The sequence below is a fragment of the Aegilops tauschii genome, chromosome 5 (genome assembly GCF_002575655.3).
Source record: "Aegilops tauschii subsp. strangulata cultivar AL8/78 chromosome 5, Aet v6.0, whole genome shotgun sequence".
NCBI lineage: Eukaryota > Viridiplantae > Streptophyta > Magnoliopsida > Poales > Poaceae > Aegilops > Aegilops tauschii.
Genome location: NC_053039.3, coordinates 344,287,600 through 344,307,086, shown reverse-complemented (window position 1 = coordinate 344,307,086; position 19,487 = coordinate 344,287,600). Strand labels below are relative to the sequence as shown.

The window sequence follows — 19,487 nt, the reverse complement described above, 5'->3', positions numbered from 1 at the left end:
AATAAGAGGTTGTATTCCTGAAGAGCGCATCCAACCTTTTAAACGGATCAAAGATATCATTGCTACAGACCCAAGCTTCTCTGACCGCATCTTCAAAGCCCTCTAGCTTGGTCCAATAGAGTTCAAACCGAAAGCGCCTCTTAGCTCCAAATATGTTGCTCATAGAGAGGTGGAGAGGTGCATGATCTGACGCACTAGTGGAGAGTGCTTGCATAAGGTAGTCTGGATAGGCCAACTCCCATTCAACCGAGACAAGCATTCTATCAATTTTGGTCAAGGTTGGGGTGTTTCTCTCGTTTGACCAAGTGAACCTGCGCCCATGCATGTATAGTTCCTTGAGCTCGTGATCATCAACAAAGTTTTGGAACTTGGTCATCATAGTTCTATTGATAAGTCACTGAGAAATTGTGTTTTTAGCTCATCACCCTGGGGGCATACACCACAGAGATCCACCACTCGGTTCCATCAAGCTGCCGTACTTTGCCGGTTAGGAAGTTAACATCGTACTGCAGGTGATCAACCGTCACGCATGTCGAGTCCCAAGCAAGGAAAATACCACCACGCGTCTCAATCGCAGGCAAGTAAGCAAAACCATCAAAAGATGGTCCAAGACATTGCATTACTATAAACTGATCCACGGTCTCCAACTTGGTCTCCTGTAGACACACCATATTGACTCTCAACGAAGCAAAGAACTCCCTAACTACTTTCCTCTTGGCTGGGTTGTTTAAGCCTCTCATGTTCCAGCATACAATTTGTGGGTTGTGAGCCATGAAGAAAACAGTCAACCCCAGCACCAACGGGCGCGCTCAGAGCACACCAACCGCAACTTCAGAACCACCGGTGAGGTCGATATTGTTGGGGACGCACTTGCCGAAGAGCGCGGCAATGACCCTCACGTGCTGTTCGCGGAGTGGTGAGTCGAACAAATCCTGAAGCTCCTTAACTGCCTCGTCATCAACCACCATGTCTTCAGGGACGAGGCCGAGTGCTCGCAGCAAGACGTTTTCCACCTTGCTGGACTTGGATGCGCCTGGCCCAGCAGCTCTCTTGGTGGATCGCGTGGTGCGCTTGGGGGTGAATGGCTCTGCATCCGGACGAAGCGCGGAAACTTCGTGGAGCAGGGGTGGGGCGAGCTTCTTGATGATGCTAGAGCAGAATCTTTTTAGGCGTGCATATGCGATCGCTTCTTGCGGGGTCATGCCATCTGTCGTTTCCGTCTCCGGCTGGAGCAAATATTTTGTTATGGAAAGAGTAGTCTATGCTCTGAAGAAGCTTTACATGAATGCTCACCTAATCAACTCTGTGGCGCCGGAGTTGCGCCTGCCGATGAGGACCAGCCCCTGTGTCCAGTTCACCAGCGGATACATCGTGTTCACCAGCGACGAGATGAAGGGCGTCCCGGAGTTGGTGTTCACCAGGCAGACATGCGCCGCGTCGACCGGGATGACGGCGATGACCTCGGCGGTGTGCACTGCGTCAGGCCTGGAGATGTTGACCGTCTTCCAGAAGTTGACGCCGAGGTAGAGGTCCAAGGCGGGGGGCTTGTTGAGCTCGTCGTAGTTGCCGTACATGAAGGTGGCCCGGACAAGGTACTTGGACGTCCCGGCCTCGAAGGACGGGAGGGTGTAGCAGCCCCGCCGCCCCGGCGGGCCGGGGAAGCTGCGGACAGTGAGGAGCTGCCGGTGCCGTCTGAGGAGCGCCTGGTCGTTGTACTGTGCCGAGACGTTGTAGTTCTGGCCGGTGTCGGTGAAGCCGGCGTCCGAGCTGTAGGGCAGCTTGGTGGCGTCGTCCACGTAGCCGCTGTGCTCCGAGAGGCCGCAGTCGACGCTGACGAAACCTGCACGCATGCCCAAACCACACGCATGATGCATGTGTACGTACGAGAGATCTTAAAACTTGATCGGTACCCGTGGTGTCGGGTGCTCTCTGGGCGCCGGCATGAAGCACGCCGCCGGCGAGACAGAGCAGGAGCAACCACGACGACGGGGCCGCCATTGCTCCCCGCGTTGACCACTCCAGCCCACAACCACAGCGTGCGGACATGCCACATCGTGTCCATTCAGCGCTTAAAGAGCCACGCTACCATGCTCACCAATGAACGAATTGATTATTAAGGCCTAATTATTCACCAGGTATCCAGTATCCGGCTTGCACGTGGCTAGACCTCCACGGAAAGTCAACTTTGCGCAAGAACAGGACAGGCAAGCAAATTGGTCCGTGATTAGCTGACAACACAAAGCAGAGAAAAACTTATAAAGTACTCTCTGTTTTTATTTACTCCGCATATTAGAGTTGACTGAAGTCAAACTTTGTAAGTTTGATCAAATTTATCTCTACCCTTTTTTGCCATCATAGTAAGCTTTATTAAACTCAAACAACGATTACATCGTTCGCTAATCCTCCTAATAAGAAATTTATCTCTATCTAATAATAATAAAGTATGTAGGGTTTCTACCCGTCCGTCGCATCGTTTTGCGAAAAAGCTCCTGCATTTTCATGAAATCAACCCGTAGTTCGGATTTAAGTCACACCGAACCGTTATTTTACAGTTTTTCAAAAAAAAAACCCGACTTTTTAGGTATTCCATCCGCGGATCATATTTAAGTCAAACAAATGTTTTTCTAAAACATCCATATCTTTTAAACCGTAACTCCGATTTAAACATGTTATATATGAAATTTGATTGGAAAAATATGTAAAATATGAATATAAGATTATTTTAACCTGTTAAGTATTTATAAATATTATTTTGGAAGATATTTAAGTCAAACAAATGGTTTTCTAAATTATACGTATCTTTCAAACCGTAACTCCGATTTTAACATGTTATATATGAAATTTGATTAGAAAGATATGTGAAATCTGAATATGATGTTAATTTTACCTGTTAAATATTTTTTTAATATTGTTTTGGAAGCAAACTTATAACTATCGCGCACGATCCATTTTTCTTTCGTACAGGCGGCGATCCGGGTTGCAAATAAACACCCACTATAGTCATATAGGGAAAAGAAAAAATCGAGAACTACACATGCATACCTCTGAATACATCGCAGGGGAAAACAACAGATTTCTCATTGCGAGTGTGAGAGAAAGCGAGAGAGAGGGGGGGGGGGGGGAGAGACGTCTTAGGATTTACCATATTCAAACACGTTTTGGTTTGTGTGAACACTAAGCCATCGCCGGCGAGGGTGAGAAGAAGGATAAGCGGCGTCGCTAAAATAAAGGAGATGGACCTATTGTGCTCTTGAGTGATGGTTGTTCGATTAAGAGTGTGTGTTGTGTTTTTTCTCCCGTTACAACGCACGGGCTCTTTTGCTAGTAGAAAACAATATAAATATATAGCATAACAAATCTATATGATGTGGAAATACATTCAACAATGAATCTAATGATATTGATTTGTTATTGTATATGTTAATATTTTTGTCTATAAACTTTGTCAAAGTTTGTAAAGTTTGACTTTGACCAAAACTAATATGCGGAGTAAATAAAAACGAAGGGAGTACTGGCCATCCAACCTGGCTTAGGTTGACTTGTTGCTGGATAAGGACCAGCCGTCCATGGATTTCATTTGTGACAAGTTGCTTTCAATGGAGTAGCATAGGTTGATTTTGCTCAACCTAACATCCCTTGTGCTAATTACTCTCCGTATGTTGTCTCGCTATACACATATCATCCATCTACCTGAAAGCCATGTAGCTAGTAATTGTTATGCTGGGCTCATACAGAAGTGTTAAAAACGCTCTTATATTACAGAACGGAAGGAGTAGCAAGTACCGACAAAGAGCTTCTGCCCTCAGGCAGCGCAGACAGATAAAATGAAAACACCGAGCATCATGATTTAATGATAGATATGGTCAGAGGGCAAGTACGAATAAACCCCGACGTTAACACGGTTTGCACACTTAAATCTAAATTGCTTGTACCCTCAAGGTCTAGATGCCCTGTTTAGGTGAAACTTCAAAAACCGTACCCGCTCCGAAATTCATGAAGATTTGATTTATTCCAGCAATCCAGATAAACATGTGTAATTCATTTTTTTTAGAAAAAAAGATTGAGCTTTTATAAATAGAATCTTCACGGCAATGTCAACCGGCATACAACAAAGTACCAAATAAACCATAGTTCAAATGCACACATAACCAAGTACCGAGACGCAGTACGTAAAACAAGGCACACACACGATGGCAGCGGTGGAGGAGCAGGGGGTGTCAGAGTTGCGGATCTTGGAGATCATCCTATGGATGGCATCAACATAAGAGGCTTTAGTCCAAGGGTTGTCCTCAATCACATCGACAAGGAAGACTGCCGGCCTAAGAGCATCTTCAGTCGTTCGGCCCCCCAGGGCGCCGAAAAAGAGCGGCCTAGGGGCGAACCGGCGCTAGATTGGCCTTTGGGGTCGACCTAGCTTCCAGTCACGCCCCCAGGCGCCGCCCCTCAGGTCGCGGCAATTTCAAACTTGGTCGTTCCCACTCACAAAAGACGCCACAAGTCCGGCGATTACAGGCCACGGTTCACACAAAAGACGCCACAAGTCCGGCGATCACATGCCACAGTTCGGCGATCGGATAAATAGTCCAGCGTACAAAAAAAAGAACACCACAAGTCTGGACGCGTGCGTAACGCATCACTCGGCGGGGTCGGTCTCCGGCATCGGCGGAGTCGGCGTGCGCGGGCTTGGCTGTGTCGGAGCTGCTTCTATGCTGGGCGGCGTCGGCGCGGCTTCGGTGCTGCTGGGCGGCGTGGAGGCATCATCGCTTGGGCTTGGCAGCGGCGTCGGCGTGGGCGCGGGAGTTGGCGGCGCCGTCGTCGGCAGCTAGTTCAGGATGAGGCCGCGCTCCGCCATGTACCACGCCTTGAGCTTCTCATCGGTGCTCTAGAGCATGTCCGCCCCGCCCATCAGAAAAGCCAGGTCGGTGTTCCTCTTCTTCGCGACGACGTTGGTCCGGAGCAGGTCGAGCTTGACGGCGCTGTTCGTCATCAACGCCGACCACCGCGCCTCGGCCTTCTCTTCATGCAGGGCGGCCCGGGCCTGTGCGTCGGCGAGGCAATGCTTGATGGACTCCTGCACTCGCGCGGTAGCCGCGTCGGAGTGTTTCCCCTTCTTGGCCCCTTTGTTGCCGTCCGGGCGCCCTTCTGACGCGCCCGGCGTCGGCTTGTAGGTCTCCTTGGCCTTGGCGAGGGTGCGCCGGACTTCTCGATCCGCTTGAAGACGTGGAGGTACTTGAATTCTTGGTCGCTGTTGTCCTGGCGATACATGGCGAACATGCGCAGCAGCTGCGCCGAGGAACAAACAGTTGGTGGGCGCGCACGGCGAAGAGAAGCGGGAGACCGGCGTGCCATACCTGATCCTCAATGTTGGCGCCACTCTCCGGGCGAGCCGCGATCTCCTCGACGATCCCATGCCATTTGTTGCATGCCGCCTGGATGAGCCCCCAATGGTTCGTCGTTGCCTTCGACCCGCGCTGCATGTAGACGCCTTTGAAGTAGGGGTCGACGAGCTTGCGCTCGTCGAACTCGGCCTTGATGCGCTCCCAGTACGTCTCGATGCTCTGGTTCGTGCCGGTGGTCGGGTCGAGGCAGACGACTTTCCACGCTTCGGCGAGACATTTCTGCTCCTTGGACGCCCACTTGATGCTGGCCGCCCCCTTCTTCTTCTTGCGCCTCCTCGCCAGAACAGGCGCCGGCTCCTCCTCCTCCTGCTCGTCCGGCTCCTCGCCGTACTCGAGCTCACCGTCCATGCCGCCACTGAGGTCCACCGTGTCGTCCTGGGTAGCGAACCCGGGGAACACGGCGGCCGCGGCCGAGCCTGCCGTGATGCATGTCGGCGTTGGTCGCGTCGGTGTCGCCGAGGTGCGACGTGGAAGCTTGTGAGAAGGGCAGCGAGCCACGGCGTAGAGGGGGCGTCAGGGAGGACGCGTAGGCCGGCGACGAGTAGTTGTATGGAGGGTACTGCATGCCGGCGAAGGCGGGCGAGGGCGTGCGCTGGGCCGGGTGTCCATGGGGAAGGTGACGTCGGGGTTGAACCCACCGTGCACGTCCCCGTCGGCATAGCCCGACGACGGCGTGCATCCCCATGGTTGCGGCGATGACGAGAAGCCGGCCGGAGAGCCGACGCTTTGCTGGCTCCAGGGCGCGTACTGGGCGTGGCCGCCGGGTGGATTCATCATCCCCACGCGACCGCCTCGGCTTGATCCGCCCCAGCCGCAAGCGCCGCGCTGTCCCGGGCCTTCTTGGCGTTGGCCCTGTTCCGCCGGTCGGCGGTGACAGCCTCCCGTCGCTGAACTTCCGCCCTCCAGTTGGCGTTGGACATGCCCGGTGGCTTGGACGGCGGCGCCCTCGACTTCCTCTGCTTCGGCTGGGCGACGGCGGCGATCGCAGCTGTCGCGGCTGGAAGGCGAGCGGGAGGAAGATTGGCGGGAGGAATGGAGAGAATGAGAGGGAAGTGGGGGGGAAAAGCGGGGAGAGGCTCTCGACTAGCCAACAGAGCGGCCCCACACCCCTTTTCGCTTGTGCCGACACCCCCCCCCCCCCCCAGCGGGCCAGGTTCAGCTCGGATGCACCAGCTGTTATTTCGGCCCTACCCGACGAAAAACAGACTCGTGGGGGCGCGACCGGGCCGATTTTCGCCCGCCGACGCTAAAAAAATGCTGGGGGGGGGGGGGGGGGGGCTGTTGGGGGCGCGGCTGGAGATGCTCTAAGGCGCGAGGCTGCTGTAGTGACCCTATTATGAATCAGACAATATTTTATGGAATTTGTTCTTAAAGAAAAAAAAAAGAAAATGACTAAAACCACATAGCTTGGTTAACCACTATGAGTCGAGGATACACTCATCCAATCGAGATACATTTTTGCAAGCATGGTCTTTTGGCATACATATTATTTATCCACCAAAAAGGATATTGGATTAGATTTAGCTTCAAACCCAATGTAGTTCATTCTAGCAGTGGTTCACTTGGCCGAAGTTGTCCCCGCAGAAAATGCTTGCTAAAATTAAGTCGTCTCCAATCAACCACATGAACTCGAACTCTTTCTAATTACACTAGCATGATACGTATTAATTCTACTCAAATGGATGAAACAAAGAGTTTCGCTGTTAGCCATATCGCTCTTCGGTGTACAGGATACCATTCTCAATACGGCGAAGAAGATAAGCTCTCCCAAGTGGCCACCTGTGGGTAAACGATATCAGAACACAGACGCTGAAGAACTAAACTGTTTCTATCAACTATACAAATTACCTGTTTAGCTTTCCACTAGGAGTAAATTTGTCGACGTTGATTGTTCTGGTTGTCTTTTCCGATTTGCGACCTCTCTGTGTTTTCACGTCGAACTGAATTGGATGTACAAATAAGACAATAAGCTACAATCAAAATGTCAGCATGAATCATACAAAAACTGCATGCATTTATTTGCACCGAACCTTTAGGCTTATCACTGTTGACATCTGGTTGTCGTTCTCCGGTAGGCCCAATTTCTGCCTCTCTAGCATATGCTGACCACACGTATCAAGCAGTATACCACCAAACTAACAAAAAAAAACATGTGTGTTGTTAAACAACATCGCACAAATTACCAGTTCCTGGTGGTGACCAGATGAGGCCTACTGGCAATCAGTGATACCAGATCTGCTTTTCTATGCTATGTACTGTATCTTCGTATTTGTATTTGAGTTGGAGAAGTCCCTGCGCTATCCAAATGAACGTACTTCACCTATACCGAGCCTACCCCTTTCCCCTTTCTTTCAGATCATGCCATCATGGCCGATGTTCAGCGGATGACCGACGCTCCGGAGCCATGGAGGATGTTCTTCATGCACCTAGAGCAGTAGCATTCCATGATCTTGGCAAGTAACGGACACTAAGTTTGGGTGATGCAACAGCTGCGATCGATAACATGAGGGGCAGATCGAGAACGATGCTTCACAAAGCAACAAAGGGGCAAGGGAGCAGCTCAAGCATACGTGATGAGCTTGGCAGCGTGATTAGTGCTGCCAGGGAGAGTAAGCAGCGATGGAAGCTGAGATGGGTTGATGCCGTCCAAAAACAAGATGACGACCACCTGAGTGACCAATACAGCCAGAGCAGGTGTTCATTAGTCTGAGCATGCCAGTAATCAGTAAAACATTCAGGCAACTATTTAGCATCATGTCGAGGAAGAAGGGTCATTCATGTGGTGAGAAAGATGAAGGTTATTTTTCAATCCATATCCCATTCCCACCTGCAAACCAGTTCCAATCCTGGTTCTTTTCAGATCTTGTCTACCAAAGAAGGGAGTGAATGTTTTTCGTAGTAGGGATACCTGTATTAGCTAGTATGTTCTAACTTGTTGTCATATATAATATCAGCTACTGGGTTCTCGGGACCCTCTGTTAAAAGAAAGGTCATCTCACCCTGCTTTCCCATTTCCACCTCACATTTCCCATCTACCAAATGTCACATAATTCTTCAGCAAGTTCCTCATGCCTATAAGAAACTTAATATTACAAGGATACTAACCTCTGCAGCACTGGAGAAAGGTATGCCATCAACATGAGTGATGATGTCCCCAACCTTTATCTCAGAATGTTCAGGTGAATGTACTTCTATCTGAAGCACAACTCGTAAGACAAGAAGAATACAAAACTGTAAATTTTACACATCAATGTAAGTAAGAAGCGCAACCGAGAAAATGTATACCTTGTCCACCATGACACCACTGTCCCCAGCCTTTATCTCAGAATGTTCAGGTGAAGGCACTTGTACCTGAAGCACAACTCGTAAGACAAGAAAAATACAAAACTGTAGATTTTACGCATCAATGCAAGTAAGAAGCGCAAACAAGAAAATGTATACCTTCTCCACTATGACACCACAGACCCCAGGGAAGACCAGATGTATCTTCTCAAGTACAGTAAGCTGTTCTTCGTGAAGAGTTTTAACTCTCAGTCCATGCAACGGTCGTATGACCCTCCTGCATCATCAGATAGTTCACTTAACTCATTAATGCTAGAAAGAGAAACAATAATAAACAGCATTTCTTACTAACTCTTACAATATTTCAACTAAAGGCTGTAGCTTAACTGGGGTAATGAGAAGGTGGAAAAATGAAGTAGCCAAATAATTGGATAAATAACAGTTAAAGCAAGAAGCGTATCAAAGATACTACACATAAAATGACACAATCAAAGTTAGCATATCATGAGAAGGGCGGGTATACTGCAGATAAAGCTTTTCAGATAATTTGCCCAGATTGACCATTAAAGGGCAACAAAATTCCTTTGAAAACTTAAATTATGGACTTTGAAAATATAAATTAGTCAAGGAGGTCATACAGTCATGCTATGTCTAAAACATTGTCTATTATAGTGAAGAAACAAAGTTCTATTTATGCATTATGCTCAGTTGGTGGCTTAATCAAACTAATGGTGCAAAAACATTAGTTTTTACACACCTGTTGACCGTGTCTGAAAAATTGAAGGGATCTCCACAAGGAGATGTACCAAAGTCCAAAGAAATAAGGAACACTAACTTTAAAATTACAAATCCAAGACCAGCTTAACTGCTTCAATACTATACATAATATATATTGTAAAATTCTAGTATGGGCTAGAAAAGCAAACCTACTTAATAACAAAATACATACCCGAAATCATTGAAGTGTTGCAAACACTTCAACATGATGAAACCTGGAACGAAAGGGGTTTCTTTCTTGTCATAGAAGTTCATTCCGATGATATTTCCATCAAAATCCATCAGAGGACCCCCAACACCTCTCTGCAAAAATTGATCATTTGCAAGAAATACATTCATCACTGTAGCAAAGATCGAATGAAGAAATTTCCTAACATATAGCACACGTTACAGCAGATTTATATCCGTGAAGCAGTCGGCAAACTTCAACATGGACACTTTTAGTGTGTTTGTTCACCCATTTCAGTACAGAGCGAAGTCATAAATTTAGTTCCTACTCCCTCCATTCATAAATATAAGATGTTCTCACTTTTTTCTGAATCGGATGTACATAGACACGTTTTAGTGTGCTTTTCACTCATTTCAGTCCATATGTAGTCCATCTTGAGATATGCAAAACATCTTATATTTGTGAACGGAGGGAGTACAACCTAACAGACCTTAGACAATGTAATTACTGAAGCTGCCTAGACAAGATATAGTCAGTTACAAGACTTGGCTACATACTGAAGCGAGAGATGAACAAACTAAGGTTTATCTAGTTCAAATATCAGATGATCATCAAAAATATTTTTTCGCGGATTATTATGTAGAAGGATCCACAAATGGCTCCCGCCCTTGGAGAAAGAAGAAAACCTTCAGTTTCTTACAAATATACAAGAAGATGCGCTTTGTTCTTACAGAGCTGTGAAATTATATTAGATTTCTAGAAAGTTGAAATAAAGAATATTAGTTTTTATTAACAAGTTCGTATGGGATGTTATCATAATAAATTAGGATAAGACAATTTACTTCCAATGCTAGTTATTGATATACAGCGAGATCCTTAAACCTAAGATCAAGGTTGCTACAATTCTACTAATGGTGTCCAAACCAGGCACAAAAAGAAGCAAAACACTAAAAAAATAAATTATCAAATTAGTGGTTCAGCCATCAATTTGCATAGTGATTTTCGTTGTTTGAATTACCTTTGAAATTCTGCAAGATGAAACAAGAAGTTCTTCACAATCAAACTGGCTTCTTCTTGGGGTTAGCTTTCCAGAAGCAACGTTCAAGCTCCATCGCTTACAAAGGCGGCCTAAAGCTACAACATCTTTCGAATGGCAGTCATCGAAATTGAAAAATGTAGTGTCCGCACTGAACCTTTTCGCTGGCAGCTGCGAAGTTGACCGGACATGTACCACACATATGTTGTAACAAAAGTCCACATTTGATACTGAGCCCTCAAGTGTTTCTCCGCTTGGTAAGCATACATTGACCTAGAGGAAAATACAAGATAGCAAAATTTAACCTTCACTGCTTAAAAGAACACAACAATACCATAAAGAAAGGAAAAGAAGAATGCAGTAACCTTGAGTTTATCAGCTATCTCATCTTGGTGTGGCAATTTAACTAAACTAGCAGATGTTACCACACAACCAACACCCTTTAGAAACTCAACAATTGTTCCAGAGCAAGAGAAAAGATGCTTGTCTTCTGCAGGGAACAGATTGAACTCATTGTGGTATAGCCAAGTTAATACTCCCTCCATCCCGAATTACTTGTCTTAGATTTGTCTAGACAAGTTTTAGTGTTAGATACATCTGTTCTAGACAAACCTAAGTCAAGTAATTTGGGATGGGGATAACACTAACGTATATAACCCGCTGCAACAAATTTATATACCTGTAAATGACTGAAGTCCAACCACACACTCAGCAAGTTCCAATGTGTATTCCTCGACTCTCCAACTTGTACACTTCAGTACAGATATTCTCCCAAACTTATCAACGTCAAAAGATGGAACCCATTCGAAAGCTTAGAAATTCAAAAGTAACACCCATCAATAAACATGAGGCGCTACAGGATAAACCGACATACTCCCTCGGTAAAGAAATATAAGAGCGTTTAGATCAATCTAAACGCTCTTATATTTCTTTACGGAGGGAGTATCATATAGGTACAAGTAAAATGGTAAGAGAAGCAAATAACCTGGTGGTTGGTTAGTGACTTCAGCTGCAATAAGTTTGTGTGAGGACTATGTTAGAAAGAGAAGAACAACTTATTTAAAAGAAACAATGAAAGAGGGTGAAATCAAATGCTCACTAATGGGAACTGCCGGCCTCCAGCTCCAGGGAGGGGTGCTGCGGTACTTTTCCTGCTCCTCCTTGCCCTTTTCCGATGCCTCAAATTCGAGCCTCTTTTGATACATCTCTTCTCTTAACTGGAGGGCCCTGTCCACAATTGCTTTAGCTTCCTCTCTTTTACGTTGCTTCCTCAAGCGTTTTTTTTTATGCTTAAGCGCTTGGTTTTGATGCGTTCCGCTCTCATCCTCTGCTGTTCTTTTTTCTTTTCCTTTGTGGCTTCATCAACACCGCGTAGATCGTAAAAATCTATTGCACGCGGGTCATGGACGCCAACGATTTCACTGGTCGATATCTGGGAGTGGGAGGAGATGGTTAAAGTTGATATGGGATTACACAAGTCCTCTTTGAGCAATAATCAGTTAGGGTAAGATAAGAGGCAGAGAGATCGATGTCCTTCTAATAAGAGGCAGAGAAAAGAGGGAGGTTACCTCGTCCATCTGCCGGCTATGAGGAGCTGCATCAACCAAAGAAATGCGAAAAGTTAGTATACTACTACTACTACTACTTATCTTTTTGGGCGGGGGAGGTGGGGATTAAGAGTTGATACCTCCAAAATCAATGTCCTAGATCGCGGACGGGGTGAGGACAGCAGGTGCGCGATGAGGTAGAACGGGAACGGTAAAGGCGCCGGCGGATCTATGGCGCAGTGTGGGTGGAGTCTAGCAAAGAGCCGCACCGAGCTGGATTGGAGCTTGGGCAGGTCGGAGCAGGGTGGGGATGCGCGAGAGAGAGGAAGAGGGGAAAGAGGAAGGAGGAAGGAAAGGCAAGGATCAGGACAAGTCGCGGCGGATAGATGGATTTCGATGGTTCAGATTGATTGGCGGTCAGACCCGACCCGACCCGACCGACCGGGTTTACCGTGGGCCGGGTGAGACGAGACGCACCCAGAAACAAACAAGTACCTTTTGCTCGCGTCCAGTTGGCTTTCTCCAAGCCCCGACCACGATGAGCTCTCCCGCTGCCACGGCCGCCGACCAATAGGGGGAGGAGATGCCCCCGACCAAGACAAGTCGAGTAGAAGAGGAGCATCAAGACGAAGACCAAGGTACATGGGGGCACCGCCGCCGTTTCGATGCGCCGCGCGCCCAAATGCCCCGTGCTTACTAGTATTTTTTTTTCTGTTTTGTGTCTCATAACCTAGCTCCCTGTGACCCGTGGACGTACTGCTGCCAAAGTGACTCGGGAGTCCTGCCCAACCCCCTCCCCCGCCGCAGCCGCCGCAGCCGCCAACGACTCCGAGGACGACCCGGAGGATTTAACTGAGGAGGGACTGAAAGCGAGGAACGCTGTCCTGGCGGTGTCCAAGTCCGTCGTCGCCCTAGCCGCGTCCATAGGTAGTAATTTGTTGTTGGCTCTGCGAAATTTGCGGATGCGCAATTCGTTGTCTCACACGTGAGCAATTTGTTTGTTGACTTCGCCAAGTGGGAGCAGATGGGGATCCCCCGTCCACCTTGGCCTGCACGGGCACGGTGGTCTCTCACGAGGACTCTGCGACCTGGATCTTAACCTCTGCAACTCTCATCAGGAAGCAGGGAATCAACACCGAGGTACATGAAGCATCCATTGCCAAGGTCAGCAATCAACACGTTTACTTGCGACTTCTCGTCCATTATTTCCTGTGTGTTCTTCTTGATATGCTGCTTGCTGGGCTGCAGATTGAGGTGCTCCTGCATAACAAGAAGGTTGTCAACGGGCAGTTGCTCATGTATGATTTGCAGTATAATGTCGCTGTTGTTTCCATTGATATTCAAGCCAATCTCCCTGTAGTGGTGCTCAGTGACCTCCCTGAATCCTACTTCTTGACACCTAGTCCGGTGGTTGCCATTGCCCGGAAATTTGAGTCTCAAAGTTTGCAGATGAAACGCGGTAACACATGCCGCACAGTTAGCGACTTAGACTGTAATGAACTTATGATCAGCACTTGCCAAATTGAGCAGGTAAAAGTTGTTTTCTGCTGATAGTAACAAAATTCAATAGTAGTCTTGTGAGCTCTCCTTCTGCTTGCATTTATTGAAAGTAAGCACCATAAGTTGGTCATATTTCTGCGGACGTATTTCTGTATGGATCTCATTCAGTAAAACTTGTTAATATGTGTACCATTCCTTCCAGGTTTTCATTGGAGGGCTTCTGATAGATTTAGAGGAAAAAATTGTTGGGATGAATTTCATAGACGATGAAACTACTCCTTTCTTGCCAGTTCAGGTTGTTCGGGGATGCCTGACACACTTTAAAAAATTTCGGTAAGTTATTTTATTGGGTCTGTCTAGGGCACATCTAGATGTGCCCTAGTTATTGCACATCTAAGTGATTCAATTAAGCATATAAAGGAAAAAGGAAAAACTAAATAATTTACCCGTAGGAATCTCGGCATAAAATCAATGCCATAGGACTTAGATGTACAATACTTAGGTCACATCTAGATGTGCTTTAGCAAAACTGTTATTTTATTCGACTTTTCAACTTATCTTGAACTTCTAACAGCATGCATATAATACAGGAGGTGTTCACTAAATTGTTATCAGTTATCACCAATTATAACCTGATTGCTTTGAATTGTATAAACAACATAGCTGCGGACATTACACATTAGTGCATGAAACCAATTTGGTGATGGGTGCAGGGAAATCAAACAACCTTGGCTTGGAATACGGGGACGAGCCCTTCACGTGTTGGAATTAGCCAAGCTGGAGAAAATATGCCATCGATGCCCTAAGCCACATTCCGGTATTCTTGTGGATATGGTACTTATCCAACCTCCAAGTCTTAAACCCACAGTTCTATATCCATGCCCCTTTTCTAACTCTTCTCCTCTTTATTTACTGTAGCTAGTTTTGTTGGGACATTTAATGAAATAACTAGCATGAGATGACACTGCTCAGTAAATGATTTGAGGATTTCAGAAATAGTATCTAGGGTGCTTTTGTGTTTTGCTGGCTCTTTTTCTATCCTTGTTTTGCAATTGCTTTAATTTAATCTGTTGATCACATACATTATAGATTCCTGAAGCATCACGTGCAAATTGTGAGGGCGTTGAGGTTGGTGATATCCTTAATCAGCTTGATGGAGTTGTTTTACACTCTCCAGGACAGGTATTATTTTGGAAAAAATGGTCATGTTAGTCTTTTCGCCAGTATACATTCTGCCATAAAGAAAAGGCACTTTCCGTTTTTATTTTGTCCTGAGTTCTAATTTTTTTGTCTTGGGTTGGTGGGTTGGGTTATCATAACTGTTGGAGGGAGGTCTAGAAAAACCACGAGGTAAATTCTGAGGGTTTTAGAAAGTGTAGGCAAAAAATAAATATAATTGGGTTTGGTAAGTTTGTTTGTGATTTTATTTGCTTTGCCCTTTGCCTAAAATTTAGGATGTTACATGATTGATGGATCTTAAATTTTGTGCTCAATGTTCATGAGTACTCCCTCCAGCCACAGATGGATTTCATTTTAGGATACTTTTTTGCTATTGGTCTATATTGAAATATTTGGATTGGGTAGATCAAAATCATATGAGTAGATTTGCCTTGATTTTTTTTCTTCATAATGTTAGGATGTTATTAGAGGGCAGGCCTGGCGCAGTGGTGATGTCCTCCCCACTTGTGCCAAGAGGTCCTGGGTTCGAACCAGCCTCTCTGCATTGCACTTTGCGGGGTAAGACTAGGTTCCTATAATCCCTCCCCAGACCCCACCTTGTGTGGGAGCTTCTATGCACTGAGTCTGTCCATGATGTTAGGATGTTATTAGGATTAAATGTAGGTTTCAAGCTGGTTTCCATTGCTGGTGATCCCGAGAGTACGCCAGAAGATGGGTCAAATTAGCCAATGTTGGCAATATTGTACCGTCTCTCCTGAAAATACCATACATGAGTAAATGGCACTACTGTCCCTAAAAAACTTTATTTGTACTCACGAATTCCTTAAGGGGTACTACATCTTAGCAAGACTTGCAGATATATTACTTATATACACTTATACAGTAGTATAAATTAGTGGTCAAAATTACATTTTTGGAGACTGTTCCATTGTCCCACTGTGACATACTCCCTCCATCCCAAAATAAGTGACTCAACTTTGTACTAAACTTGAGTCACTTATTTTGGGACGGAGGGACTACTTGTGAGTTGTGACTGGAGGGGGTAGTCTCTAGTCTTTGTTTATGGTATCCTAGAACTATGACGCTCACTGTCAATTCATTTGACCACAAAAATTATGTTAAACACTAGTTGCTGTACGATCAGACCATCCACCAAGTGCCAAATATGTAGGTATGTCTGTTGGGACTTGGACAGCTAATGTCTGCAAACCATCTGCGATTATTCAATGCTTGTGCAAAAGTCTGCTGCTTGATAGCTCTTTTAGAGATCAACTGGAATAAGTTTGGAGCCAATTTAGCAACTGTTATACCCTGTAACCATCCATTAGACCTGAACATGGTGTTATGTCCATTGCCTACAAAAGTTTGCACTGCAACTCAAAGCGAAGCTTGGGCATTTCGTGGTACTTAATGGGCATTTCGCTAGGCATTGGTTTTCTGTACCCTAATCTTCCAGGTTATGTATGCCCAATCCTCCATATTGGATTGGTCTGTTTGCCTGCTCCCATGAGACAAGACAATTACCACCATTGGCCTTATGTTGGTCTTCCCATTGAGAGCTCATGGGGAGCCTATCAATGTTTAATCACCCATTTTGGCAGATCCAAAGCAATCATAAGGTAAATGGGTATAGTGATGAGCACCACTCCGACTGTAATGGACGGCTAGCACCTTCATGATGGATGCATTCCAACCTAGGAGATTATGTGCCACCTTGTCAATAAGTGGGTGAAATTCAGCCTTAGTAGGCTTCTGAATAGTAAGTGGAAGACCAAGGTAGGTGCAAGAGAAATCTTGTACTCCCTCCGTCCGGAATTACTTGTCATCAAAATGAATAAAAATGGATGTATTTGGAACTAAAATACATCTAGATACATCCATTTCAATGACAAGTATTTCCGGACGGAGGGAGTATTTCACAACAATGTGCTGGCATAATCTCCAAGTCTTCATCTTTGCCCTGAATAGGATCACTGACTTTTAGCCTACAAAGCATGGACACGGCAGAAGTTACCGAATCCCCGTGCTAATACGGCCAGAGGACACGCTCGGACACGCGGGGATACGCGTATCCCGCCGCATTTCCCGAATTAAGAATTAAAAAAAAGGCAGGACATGGCTGGGACACGTAGGGGACACGAGGCAGCGCTGGACCTGGAGCACCCTCCCGCCGCCGCGCTGCTGCTGCTGTGCCCTCGCCACCGTGCTGCTGCTGCTGCTGCTGCTCCCCCGCCGCCGCTGTTGCTGCTGCTGCATCCCCCGCTGCAGCGCTGGCCGCTGGCCGCCGCCACTGCTGCTGCAATGGCAAGAGGAGCACGCTTGGAGGAGGGTGGTGGCGAGAGCTGCTGCGGGGGAGATGAGAGATCCATCGCTGGGAGGAGGGGCGATGACAAGAGGGTGGCGGCTTGGTCAAAGCGTTAGGGCAGAGAGAGATAGGGCTTGAGTTTTGCAGTGCAGATTAATGTGTAGCATCCAGTGGCTCTTGAAATGGCACTAGCTGGGCCGGCCCAACTACTAATTTATCATCTTCTTTGTGGCTCTTGACAATGGGAGAGGAAATGGCACTAGCTGTTTAGAGGGTTACTGCTGAAAGGGGCGATCTCTTTCTTGTTATTTTTTTGTCTTTAATTCTATATTGCATGCCATATTTTTATCTATTTTATATATACTCGCCGTGTCCCGGATGGGCTGTTTTTTAAAAAGTATCCCGTGTCCCCGTATGCGTGTCGCCGTGTCCGTGTCCCCGTATCCGTGCTTTGTAGCTTTTAGCCATATTACTCCCTCCGTTCCTAAATATTTGTCTTTCTAGAGATTTCAACAAGTGACTACATACGAAGCAAAGTGAGTGAATCTACACTCTAAAATATGTCTACATGCATCCGTATGTTGTAGTTCATTTGAAGTGTCTAGAAAGACAAATATTTGGGAACGGAGGGAGTAGTTACAAGGCCTGTAGCATGGCCGAAGATGTCAAGGAGCTGTTTGATGAGGGAGAGGTCACTTGATATAGGACGTAGGAACAATGAGCAAATCATCCGCATAAAAAGAGATTTGATGTTGCACTCGCTGTACAGCAAATGGTTGCAAGAACAGCAAGTGGTTGCAAGAGGCCCTGAACAAAAGGGACATTAAGACATCCATCACCAAAATGGATTGGTGGACAGACACTGGACAGTGGGTCACCTTGTCTTGAACCATGATGGTGGAAGATCATTTCCCATTTACTTAAATCCAAGTAGATTGGGTGAATATCTTATGCTCAACAAGGTATGATAAGTGAAAGCAAACCCTGTAGTTATGCATTGTAGTACAGAATTGTGGTGAAATAAAAGAGTTATCTATTCGGCAGATTAAATAATAATGCACTAGTACAATGAATGAAGTCAACTAGATGATGTTTGCATAACGTGTTTCTCATTCGGTGTGATGGTTTATTTGTACTCCCTCCGTTCCTAAATATTTGTCTTTCTAGAGATTTCAACAAGTGACCACATACGGAGCAAAATGAGTGAATCTACACTCTAAAATATGTCTACATACATCCGTATGTGGTAGTCCATCTGAAATGTCTAGAAAGACAAATATTTAGGAACGGAGGAAGTAGTTGTTTCGCTTGATTTTTGTTCTTTCAGAAAGACAATTTGGTTATAGTTCCAAGAAGTTGCCCACATCAACCATTCTACCTACTACCTTGCCCTCCGGCCTCCCCTTTGAGAAATTTGGAAATATTGTTGTAGTGTGTGTTTCTAGGGCAATCAGATGTCACTCGTTTTGACTTTTGAGTTCCCTTAACTTTGTGGAGCTTATGGTTTAAATCCATTCTCAGCTCACTGCGATGCTCCTAGACAAAATGGTGGTTGCGATGGATACACGGAAACCAGTCGTCATCAAGGTTAGTTCAGTTACCCGCCTTGGGTGTTTTAATTGTTTTACCAAGTTATTATTAACTTGTCTCTCCATTGCTAAATAGGCGTTCGTCCGGAGACCCAGGGATGGTATGACATTTGATGCAGACTTGAAAGTGATGGAGCGCCCCCCTGGTGAATGCGATCTTTTATTTAAAAACAGGTAGTATTTTGTTTCTGAGGCAATCTGAGTATCAAACATCTCATATTATACGGGCGCTTAATGTCGAGTTGGGTTTCAATCGTAGGTGGACATTGCCCCAGCCAGAGATGTATTATTGGGTCCCCGCGGAGACAGGTGAATGGGTTGACGAATCAGACTAATTTTCAGCAGCGGGTGTATGTCGTTTTTTCTGTATAATGTCGCATGATCAGAAGGCGATAGTGATACTAATCTTCCATCGCTGTACAATGATTCAGTTGACTGGGGAGGCATGTCCGCCAGATCGAAGAGATGTTGTTCTAAGTACCTGCTGTCTTGATCTTTTGATGTGGGTTTTTTTAGTTCTGTGTACTCACGCCTAACCTAACGCTATGTAACTGATTGATCTTATGGTGGAACAACTTGTGAGCCCTTGGATCTGCATCGAACAACTCATTGGCGTATCGTCGTCTCGCACCACATCTCACTCTTCTTTCTCTCGCTCTGTGTGCGGGATCTGAAGTTGCACCACTAGCCCATGCTGCTTTTTT

At 46.1% G+C, this 19,487-nt stretch overlaps 3 protein-coding genes across 9 annotated transcripts; 1 reads left to right on the top strand and 2 right to left on the bottom strand.

The window, feature by feature from the left end:
• Window positions 1–283: 283 nt before the first annotated feature.
• On the bottom strand, window positions 284–2,071 carry LOC109783002 (putative leucine-rich repeat receptor-like protein kinase At2g19210). Its single transcript, XM_020341632.4, has 3 exons — window positions 1,911–2,071; window positions 1,294–1,840; window positions 284–1,226 (listed from the first exon to the last, which is right to left on the bottom strand). Exons 1-3 carry the CDS (start codon window positions 2,044–2,046, stop codon window positions 1,199–1,201), a joined length of 711 nt encoding a protein of 236 aa, XP_020197221.2. The 5' UTR covers window positions 2,047–2,071; the 3' UTR covers window positions 284–1,198.
• A 4,717-nt stretch (window positions 2,072–6,788) lies between these two features.
• On the bottom strand, window positions 6,789–12,702 carry LOC109783003 (putative protease Do-like 14). Of its 6 annotated transcripts, none has more exons than XR_012184832.1 (14): window positions 12,351–12,702; window positions 12,232–12,257; window positions 11,763–12,095; window positions 11,649–11,672; window positions 11,343–11,474; window positions 11,029–11,153; window positions 10,646–10,936; window positions 9,631–9,761; window positions 8,841–8,958; window positions 8,685–8,750; window positions 8,505–8,594; window positions 7,430–8,431; window positions 7,248–7,339; window positions 6,789–7,178 (listed from the first exon to the last, which is right to left on the bottom strand). XR_012184832.1 is itself a non-coding variant. In XM_020341633.4 (14 exons), the coding sequence occupies exons 3-14, from the start codon at window positions 11,866–11,868 to the stop codon at window positions 7,103–7,105; spliced, it is 1,356 nt and encodes a 451-aa protein (XP_020197222.3). In that variant the 5' UTR covers window positions 11,869–12,095; window positions 12,232–12,257; window positions 12,351–12,702; the 3' UTR covers window positions 6,789–7,102. The 6 variants fall into 6 exon arrangements, 3 of the variants coding, with proteins under 3 accessions (XP_020197222.3, XP_073356464.1, XP_073356463.1); XR_012184830.1 differs by having other exon boundaries at window positions 7,430–8,067; XM_020341633.4 differs by having other exon boundaries at window positions 7,430–7,534.
• LOC109783004 (putative protease Do-like 14) lies at window positions 12,697–19,380 on the top strand. 2 transcript variants are annotated; one of them, XM_073500365.1, is made up of 10 exons: window positions 12,697–12,848; window positions 12,945–13,137; window positions 13,235–13,374; window positions 13,459–13,740; window positions 13,913–14,043; window positions 14,424–14,544; window positions 14,800–14,892; window positions 18,716–18,781; window positions 18,860–18,957; window positions 19,043–19,380. In XM_073500365.1, exons 4-10 carry the CDS (start codon window positions 13,507–13,509, stop codon window positions 19,116–19,118), a joined length of 819 nt encoding a protein of 272 aa, XP_073356466.1. In that variant the 5' UTR covers window positions 12,697–12,848; window positions 12,945–13,137; window positions 13,235–13,374; window positions 13,459–13,506; the 3' UTR covers window positions 19,119–19,380. The 2 variants fall into 2 exon arrangements, with proteins under 2 accessions (XP_073356466.1, XP_073356465.1); XM_073500364.1 differs by having other exon boundaries at window positions 13,226–13,374.
• Window positions 19,381–19,487: the final 107 nt, after the last annotated feature.

Excerpts from the sequence above, each read along its gene's own strand:
- LOC109783004 (XM_073500365.1), top strand. The coding sequence starts at position 13,507 with ATGTATGATTTGCAGTATAATGTCGCTGTTGTTTCCATTGATATTCAA. Across the intron at positions 14,044-14,423 it reads ACACACTTTAAAAAATTTCG|GGAAATCAAACAACCTTGGC; the intron begins GTAAGTTATTTT and ends TGATGGGTGCAG. Across the intron at positions 14,893-18,715 it reads TTTTACACTCTCCAGGACAG|CTCACTGCGATGCTCCTAGA; the intron begins GTATTATTTTGG and ends ATCCATTCTCAG.
- LOC109783002 (XM_020341632.4), bottom strand. The coding sequence starts at position 2,046 with ATGTCCGCACGCTGTGGTTGTGGGCTGGAGTGGTCAACGCGGGGAGCA. Across the intron at positions 1,841-1,910 it reads GAGAGCACCCGACACCACGG|GTTTCGTCAGCGTCGACTGC; the intron begins GTACCGATCAAG and ends GCATGCGTGCAG. Across the intron at positions 1,227-1,293 it reads GGCGCCACAGAGTTGATTAG|CCGGAGACGGAAACGACAGA; the intron begins GTGAGCATTCAT and ends TATTTGCTCCAG.
- LOC109783003 (XM_020341633.4), bottom strand. The coding sequence starts at position 11,868 with ATGTATCAAAAGAGGCTCGAATTTGAGGCATCGGAAAAGGGCAAGGAG. Across the intron at positions 7,340-7,429 it reads CAACAGTGATAAGCCTAAAG|TTCGACGTGAAAACACAGAG; the intron begins GTTCGGTGCAAA and ends CATCCAATTCAG. Across the intron at positions 7,179-7,247 it reads CCTAGTGGAAAGCTAAACAG|GTGGCCACTTGGGAGAGCTT; the intron begins GTAATTTGTATA and ends GTTTACCCACAG.